The sequence below is a fragment of the Pygoscelis adeliae genome, unplaced genomic scaffold, assembly GCF_000699105.1.
Source record: "Pygoscelis adeliae isolate BGI_AS28 unplaced genomic scaffold, ASM69910v1 Scaffold66, whole genome shotgun sequence".
In the NCBI taxonomy this organism is placed as follows: domain Eukaryota; kingdom Metazoa; phylum Chordata; class Aves; order Sphenisciformes; family Spheniscidae; genus Pygoscelis; species Pygoscelis adeliae.
Window position 1 is genome coordinate 2,957,911 of NW_008825167.1, and position 9,557 is coordinate 2,967,467.

Here is a 9,557-nt window from a genome sequence, read left to right on the forward strand (position 1 = left end):
CTGTTCTGCTGCAGAACAGAAAAAGTGGAAAATGTCATAAGCACTTTGACACTCTCCTGTGGACGATGGAGAAGACAGCTTCGCTTTGCCAGCAGAACACATCTCCAGTATCTGCAGGGCTCCTACTGCGGGAGATGTCAGTTAGTTGTTTTTTACTTCTGATTGTCGATGAATAGAGAACATTTAAGTAGTTGATTGTTGTGTCAACAGCTTCTTAAGTCGCCGTGACTAGACTGCTTGTGAGCCAACCCTTAGATAAATAACAAATGACCTTTGTATTGCTCTTTCTGGTGTCCTTAGCCCAGCCAACTTCATTCTTTTTTTTTTTTTTTTTGATATTTGCATTGCAGTGGGGGATACAGATACCTACGCACGTCTAGTTTTCCCATCATCATACTATCAGGATACCATATCTGTTTACTTATTTATGTATGTAGATGGTATCATGTGGATTTAAGAGAGGAACCCTTTAACCTGAGGGATTATATTAATTACGCCTTGCCTTTGCCTGTGGCTGCTGGCCTCGGCGTTGACAAAACTTCAGTGATAACTGTGGGAAGAAAGCTGGACCAAAATTGTTACTGCTTAAGGTTATCTTAATTGCGGGTTGTAAGAGCAACTCCTAAATGACTTTACAAAGATATGTTTTGGCGTTGTAGCTAATATTTCTCTCAATATCGGGCTGATAAGATACAGCTCACAGGGAAACAAGTGTTTTGGGATGATTGCTCTCGTCTTCGCTATTGATAGCCGGTGTGCAGTGGGTATCTATCATCCTTAAATTGTATGCAGCTGAAAGTCTTTCGAATGAACAGAGCCAGGCTTAGGGAAATACTAAAAGAACAAGGACTTGTTCTTCAGTTTCTGAACAAATGTCTGCCATAAAACAAGCAGTAAACTGAAAATGCTTTCTTTTCCAGTCAAGTGTTGCATACAGAAAGATTTCCAGGTATTACCTGTACGGGCAATTCGACTGTTTTTAATTAAAATGTGGATTAAGCACTGTTACTACCTTCCTCTGCTGTTTACTGTGGTCTTTTAAATGCTGAGATAAAACAAGCATGTGAACGCCAATAAACTTTAATGAGGTCTGTTAGCATATGTGTAGTCACTTCTTGACAGAGTTCCATGCTTGGAATTGTGAATTCGTCATTAAAGTATTGCTCTGCTTGCCTGATGGTATTAAAGGATAAGCTATTGTAAATCAGGTGCTGCAGTTAAGTGTTGACCTTGTAAATGCAGACATTGATAGCTCTTCAGATAAAGAGGGGGGAGCTGTATTGCAGCTTCAAAAAGTACCATTTTGAAAATTCCAGTCCATTTTGTCCCTCTCATCGCTTGCTTTAATTCGTTTTGTTACTCTTGTTTCATGTTAAAACTGGGGGCATTGTTACAAAATGGATATGTTGCCAGTATTCTCTTCTGTAAAGCTAAAGTACAGCCCTGTCAGACTTAATTACCAATTTTGGTATTTTGTAACAGCTGTTGAGAGCCTTGAATAATCTACTGTACATGCTATTTGTTTAGAAAGTGGAGCTAGAAGACATTAGGTCAACAGTGAAGATAGATATCAGCTAGCCTAGTTAACTGTTTACATTTAAAAAATTGAAATGATTTTCTTTTCTAAGAGGATTGTTCTTTTCTGAAAACAGACCAGAAACTTTTAATGAACTGTTTGACAATAAAGTGCCAAGGAATTAGATTTCTTCATAAAAGCAGTAAGATGAGATTTGGTTTAAAAGAATGAGAGATGAGTGGTGGTGTTAACTCTGACGTGTTCTAGATCGGTAAACCGCAGTTCTCACATTACTCCGTTACCAAAGTCTGGAAAACTTGCTTCCATCCGCTTAAACTACTTCGTTTCATTTGGGCAAGTGATATTCTTCCTGAGATGAGTATATAAGGTAACAAAGCTACATCTTAAGTTGTTTACTCAAGCAATACAGTCTATTTTAGCTTTGGGAGTCTTACGTAGGTGCACAGCGGTACCATAGTTGATAGTATAAATATAATAGAAAATTTGTGAATCGGGCACTTTTAAAGAAATGGGTCATACACATCATTCTTCGGTTAGAAATTTTTCTGCCTGCTGTGATACTGCGCTTGTACATCACAACCTTGGATGTACTGAGAGAAGGTTAAGGTTGCTGTGATGCTGTATGTTTGTATGGCACAAGCTATACGAGCCTGAAAGGTACTGCACAGTAAATAACTGCCAGTGATTTTCTGTGGTGATGGCTTTCGAGTGAAGTTGGCTTTTTTTTTTATTGCGGAATCCTACTTCTTTGGTTTGCTTCCCCTCCCCCTCCCCCCGTCTTTATTGTGAGAAGTGCTACCAAGTGTTGTGATAGAAGCATAGTGTAGTTGATGACACTTGATCTAGGCATCTGCAAGAACAGCCGCCTGGTTTTTCCTTGTCCCATCCCCTCTCTGAGAGAACCCGTTCCCCCACTTCGTCTTTTGGGCTATCTTTTCTAGCTGTGTTTTTTCATTAGTATCATGTCTCCTGACCGAGCGCTCTGACTTGCTGTCTTCTATTAGACATTTCCTAGCGTGGCAGAAAGACATTTTACAGAAAATCTGTGTTGAGATACAAATTTGCACTTCTCTCTTCCAAATGTGTTGGCGCAATAACGTTATCTGAGCACAGCTGAAAACTCCTAATGCTCACTGGGTAGACAAACGCTTCTGAGGCTAAAACCATGGTCTGGCTGAAGGAGAACGTAGCTAGCTGAGAAGACTTCAGACTTGGTAATAGCACTCATTTTAGTAAGTATTTTAGTAGAAGTCTTTTTGGCAGCGTTAGGTTAGTTTGTTAACTGTCTGATAGACAGACAGCATGTGTGTGGTTCCAGCCAAAGCCAGAAGTGTTACTATTTTTTGCTTGGTGTTTTTTAGGTGGCAATTTTAGTGGAGTCCTAAGTAACTCACGTTGCAAAAAAGTTTGTGAAGTGTGTATTTTCAAATGTCAGAGGCTTTTGAGGAGCAGATAGTGCTATTTTCGTTGGAAATGGAAGGGTTACTTAGGACAGAGGTTGGGTGGCTCCTTCGCTCTGCTGTTAATGATACTGAAGCTTTAGTCCCTAATGGTGGGGGGGTTGTGTCTCCTTTCCCTCCACTCTAGCTCCTCAGCAGAATGCCATAATACTGGAGAAGTACAAAGATGGCTTTTTCAGCTATCTTTTTTGCCTTGTTCCTGCTCTCCGCTAAGTACCTCTTACTTGTGGTGCAGCATCTAAACTGTTCCCTATAGGAAATACTTTGGATACAAAAGTAGGAAAATTTTGTATGCTTTTAAGCATTTAGGAGGAGGTGACTTAGATAAGCTAATTCAGTACTCTCTTAAACTGACATTTGGCAACTGTTGTTTGAGTTTCTGTGTAGAAGTCCTTTATACACTGAACCTGATACCTGCCTGATAGCAAGTTAACCAGTTGTCCCAAAAATGGTAACCAGCAGAAACAGAAATGAAAATTGTACAGCTCTCTGCTGGAGGGGAGGCAGAGGGGTTGGTGGAAAAGCTTTGCTGACCCGCTTTAAATCTTTTTTCATGCTTTAGAATAATAATATATTAGATGCTGATTTGGACTTTCTAATTTCAGTATTGGTATAGAATTGATACATTTATAATGACCAGCTGAATATTGTTCCTGTATTCTGATGATCAGTGGAAAGTTTTATCCGGTAGATGAAGGGAAACTTAGTCATCAATTCCTCTGCAACTGAAGCTTCTCTTTACAAAGAAAAATATTTAGGTAGAGGGTTTCCTGCAGGGCCACTCAGTTTCGGTGCAGGTGTTCAGCCTCTGACTCGGGCCACCCCCAAACTGCTGCTTGGGAAAGAAACGGCAGCTGCCTGGGCGTGGGGAGCACCCAGGACCTGCAGCTGGGGAAACTCTTGCCGATGGCCACTGATTAACCAAGGGGCAGAGCGAGCAATAGGGACCCTTTCCTTTAGCGTGATTTTCCTGTGCTCTGAGGTAGGCTTTTATTGTTCCCAGCCTGGGGTGACGCGGTGGTGGAATGCCAGCTTTATCAGGCATCTGCTATTCCAAAAGATAAAGCCCCCTAAATAGCATCCCAGGAGAGGGCTGTGGTGGGAATCCCAGCAGCCAGCCAGCGGGTGGGCAGCCGGGCTGGTTCAGCGAGACGTTTCGGTCGCCCGGAGTTTTGCATTTGTGCGTCTTCCAGATCTCACTCGCTTTCAGCTTCTGGTTTATATGTTTAGTCTGCTGGCTAGTAGGTCTTTCAAGTTTTTAATCCTTGCGTTTAAATAAACTGCAATGTGCTGGAAGGTTTTTTCCCCATGTGTGCCCGCATGAGTGTGTTCGTATGTAGTGTTTTCTTCAGTCAGAAGCAATGCTAGCAGTATTTTCCCTGCTTTTCACTAAATGAACCTCAAGTTGTTTCTTAGACGTTTTCAGTAACAGGATAGGTGCCTTGAAGTTCTCGTAGAGAATTATTACCGAATCCTCTTTAGTTCTCTGACGCTGGAGATAGGTGACCCTGCGTACGCTAAAGATAGATTTCCTGGGCTGCCGGCTGCCTCGCTGGAGCGGCTCAGCTTTGAGCAGATGGCCATAAATGGAAAGAGCAACTGGAGAGAGACGGCGTACCTTAGCGAGAGTGCGGATGATGTGCAACAGGTGTTTCTGCAGTCGCCGCTCTTAAAAACCTTTGCAAGGGTGAGGAATATAGAGCTGGTCGTGAATAGGACTGTAGTTTTAATTGATAAGCTGGGTTTTTTTTTACGTGATGCTGCTTGTGTTCAAGTTGCTGTGATCTGTGCTGTAACAAACTTAAATGTCCTTTCTTGAAGTTACTTTAAATTATTTTTTGTTAATTACTTAGTTTTCATAAAATTTCAGAACTTGAAAGAAAGAGATATTTTTACCTTCTTTCCTTAGTTATCGCTTAAAAATACAACCCTGCATACAGTTTGTTATGCTTTGTGTTTTGTTTTTTAACAACTAAGCCTGCTAAACCCAACTCACAGGTATTTTTAATGTCAGAAAACGAAACTGGGTATATCTGTTTTGCAAACTAATCTTGCATTTTTTTATATAGATATATATTTATTTATTTATCCAAATAGACTGAAAATCTGAAGAGAGGTGACCTTTAGATTTTAATGGGATAATAGTTGGAGATGGTACTACTTCCCTGCTCTGCTGTGTTAGTTTGTAACCATCCTCATTACAACCTGGTTTGTTCTGATTAACTTGAAGGCAGAAGACAAACCCCAGGAGTCTGCTTCTGTAAGCTCTTGAACTCGTAGAAATGAGGAGCTTGGTTGTGAACCAGAAAAATCTGATCTAAGAAGTGACAGTGTTGGTTCTGCTTGTCTCATGTCTTCCCTAAACATTTCTCTTGACAGGAAGGTGTAAAAAGTGTGAAGACACCTGACAATTTTGGGATTTTCATGTTTAAGATTGAGTAGTGCAATTGTACAGCGATACACGTGGACTTTTATAAGTAATCTGTTCTCATTAATTTTTTTTAATCCTCGCACAGTGGAAGCATCAGTTCATGGAAGTAATGTGCACTGCACGGATAAGACAATTGAAGCTGCAGAGGCCTTGCTTCATATGGAGTCTCCTACCTGCCTGAGAGATGCCAGGAGTCCTGGTATGTCAGCCACAGTTTCTGCTCCGTGAGCTGTTTCTCCTTCCACTAATTAGTAAAACAAGCAAATTGGGAAACCTGTTTCTGTGGATAACTGTATGCTGTTTAAAACATTTGCTTGCTTATTTCAAAACTACTGATTTGAGTTTTTACATGATTCCTCCACCCTGTAACAAGCATACTTATAGATTAAATCATTTATCCGAGAGAGGTTGTCGGGTAGAGATCCTTGAGTAGCTACACATTTACAATGAACTTTTCCATCTGAACATTTTTCACTGTGCGGGTGACCGAGCCCTGGCACAGGTTGCCCAGAGAGGCTGTGGAGCCTCCTTCCTTGGAGGTATTCAAAAGCTGTATGGACACGGTTCTAGGTGGCCCTGCTTGAGCAGGGGGTTGGACCAGGTGCCCTGCAAAGGACACTTCTAACCTCAAGCGTTCTGTGGTTCTGTAATTTGACATTTTAAGTTGCTAAAATAAAGAGTTATTTTAAGGGAAAAGTGTTTTTATCTGGTTTTCTATTTTAGAAAGCATATCTGAATACACTGTGTTGCAAAGTGTTACCAGTTTAAAAAACCAAAAATTAATGTTGATGATTACTTTAACTTGATGTTCCTTCTGAAGTTACTTAATGTATGTTGGATGAAATAATGGTCAAACTGAAACCCAAAAGCTACAAAATAGGAAATGGAGATCGGAATAACGATCAAAGATGAAGCTCTAATTTGTTTCATTTAAAGTTGAATTTAGTTCTAAAGAATATTGGTGTGATACTTGTCTTATGCCTAACAATACTGGCAAGCGTGCATGTTTTTGGGAATCGGATTGATTTTCTAGGTGACAGGTTGCTGGAGGAGAATCTTGCTATACTATTGCACATGCCTTGTTTAAAATGATTTCATGTAAGAGACATTAAAATAATCAGGTAGAAACTTCATCAGCTACCCCCTTTTTTTTTTTTTTTCCCATCCCTCATAGTGGAAGTTTTTGTCCCTCCTTGCGTGTCAACCCCAGAATTTATCCATGCGGCCATGAGACCTGACGTGATCACAGAAACTGTGGTGGAGGTATCAACGGAGGAATCTGAACCAATGGATGCATCTCCTGTTCCAACTTCCCCTGATATCCATGAACCAATGAAAAAGAAAAAAGGTATGTATGGCTCTTCGTAGGAGCAACCTCAAAATTTATTTCTGATGTGCACTGCTGCAGATGGTGCAGTTGATACTGGTGGAGGTAGGTTAGATGATCTGATTTCTCTGCTCATATAATCAGACTGATTGGAGTCTGAAATGTGAGTTCTTAGAAAATGAGTCTGCAACAAGAAAAAAGACAAAAAAGTAGTGAGAATGGGCTTTGCCAAGCCATAAAGGGAAATGATGTCTTTGTTGTGTTTTTTTTAAGCACAGTTTACGAAGTGGAGGAAGGGTAGAGAAGGATTCAAAGAGGACTTGTGTGGGTAATGGTTGGTGTCTGAAATACGGATATATTCGGAGAGCAGGTAGACTTGGGGTTCTTCCAATGAAACGGCAGGGTAAATACTAACTTACAAAACCGTAAATCAGTTTACAAGATCTTCCTTGTGAGAGAAGTATCTTATTTGTCTGATTGGCATGTCTTGGAGGAGAAAATACTCAGAACAGTGTTTTGAGTTCAGTAGCATTCAGCTACCAAATGAGAGGTTGGCACCTGGTGGGGTTTCTCTCTGGTCTAGCATTGTTCTTACAGGCACCGATACAATTCACATAGCTATAGGAATGTTGTTTTATTAGAGCTTTCAGACATGCTAAGATGGAATATTTTACTTGTAATTTAGAGGAAAAAAAATGCAATGTAGTGATAAAGTGATATAAATCTAAGATCTATGACTTTTAGATTTAATAAAAACACACCTAACAGATAACTGTAACTCTACTGTAAATTACATAAGCAAGAAAATTAGGATTAAAGCTTTTCCGTAGCTGTGGTAGTACCCTGGATTTAAACTATTTCTTTATATTCCACTGTCTGTTTGCATGGTCATTACTGGGCAGATTGCGTTACAGGGCCGTTCTCAGGAAGTTCTGAAGTTTATGAAGGTTATTTTATAAATATTTTTTTCCTATTACTGAGTCCAAATCTCTGTTCTTAAGTGTGTAAGGTCATTCAGCCATGGTTACAGAGCCATAACTTTGGTCTTCATAATTAATGCCTTTTGAAATTCAGTGTTTAATGAAGAACATTGTTCATCAGCCAAAATTAATGCTCTTGTGCCCGAGGTAGGAGAGTTAATCGTTGCTGCTTGCCTTTAACTGAAGGCAGAAGCATGGACTGTTGACAGCCTGCTGCCGTGGGGTATGATCCTCTTCCCTGCTCGGGCCTGTTTACCTTGAGTAAAAAGGTCACTGAAGTGTGGAAGGATGAAGAAGCCACAGGTCTTGCTGGGAGACGATTTCGCTGGCACAGGAACCTAGGCAGCTCTAAGCCTGCTGCCTGCTGAGGAGTCCCCTCCTGAGCCTCCTCGCAGGGGCAGGCGGAGGGGAGGAGGAGGAGGAGGAGTGCTCTGCCATATGTGAATCGCGTGCGGCACCGCTCGCACGCTGAGTGGAAGCTTTTATCTATAGCTTTTAACGGAGAGGTGCAAGGTGGAAATGAACGTTTATGATTTCAGTAGTAAAGTTTCTTAGGAAAACTGATGCTTTGATCAACACCCATACTAGAATACCAAAAGCAAAGCAGAAGGTGAAATAACACATTTCAGAGTAAAACAGACACTGGACTAAAAGAATGCAAATAAATTGAAGTTTTACTTTATACATTTGGTGCTTACCTCACCTGCCATTAACTTGTCTGAAATGGAGTTAAATCTGCCTATGAAATAAGCAACCAAATGATGAATTAAACTGGATGTGCAGTAGTAGTAATCTAAGAATTTAAGTTTATTCACACCTGTAGCAAGGAAATGGCAGGGGAAAAAAATGCATGAACTGCTTCTTTCAGCACAGAAAAACTATAAAATACTTTTATTCTGCATATGATTAATACTTTTTTCCCCCCACATTTTATGTGCAGCTGGCCGTAAACCGAAGACCCAACAATCGGCTATATCTGATGGGTCTCCAGATCTAGGTATAAAGAAGAAATCTAGAGAAGGCAAAGGTATATTTTTCCATTTATTGAGTCTTTAAAATTATGCAGTGTATATGTATTGTATTGTGTCTGTCACAGGAGATATACAGATCTTTAAAAGTTTGGTGGACGAGTTTGTACTGACTTCATTAGAGTTTTAATTTTATTCGATGTCCTCAAATTTGTTTGTACGATATCTAGCACGAGGATGCGTGGAACTGCTCTAGAAGTGCCCTGTAACACACTCTGCAGTTAACAGGCCTTCTGATTTTTCATTTGCTTTGCTTTGTGTTTATTGACTTGTGCTATCTGTTGTGTTGTGTGTTAACTTAGTGCTAGACACATAATTTGTTAAGCTACTGCTGAAAAGCTTGCTCTCAGGTAGAAGCAGCTTATGGGCGTTTGTAATGGTGATGGTTGAAAATACGTTTTCTTAGTTGGTTCACAAACTTCAGTGGGAATATGTTGCTTGACTAATAGATTGAGTTTGGCTTAAGGGGAAAAAGAAATGGTGGTATATTTCTTTACTGGTTGAGTGAGGTATTTTGTGCAGGAGAGTCATACTTTCCTAATGTTTCTCCTGAAAAATAGTGGGTCCTTTTCTTGGGACCCCAAGCCCCTGCTGTTCACCCAGCAGGGAGAGAGCCTAGGGCGTTTGCTCGCAGGTTACCTTTGGGTTGGTGTACAATGTATCAGCTCTTCCCCTGGTTACAGGTGAAAAATGTGGATCTCTTCCCGGCTTACTGCACTGAAAGTTGTTTGGAGATGTTGCTACGGCTAGGAGAAACAAAGTTAAGTGAGTTTCAGTGGCAGCATGCTAGCTGA

The 9,557-nt window shown here is 40.6% G+C and overlaps 1 protein-coding gene across 1 annotated transcript in view; it reads left to right on the plus strand.

Moving 5' to 3' along the window:
- Positions 1-9,557, plus strand: part of ELF2 (E74-like factor 2 (ets domain transcription factor)) — a 31,406-nt gene that overhangs the window by 15,330 nt on the left and 6,519 nt on the right. The window contains 3 exon segments of the mRNA XM_009328772.1: positions 5,514-5,627; positions 6,639-6,776; positions 8,676-8,762. Of these exon segments, the coding sequence (XP_009327047.1) occupies positions 5,514-5,627; positions 6,639-6,776; positions 8,676-8,762 (339 nt within the window).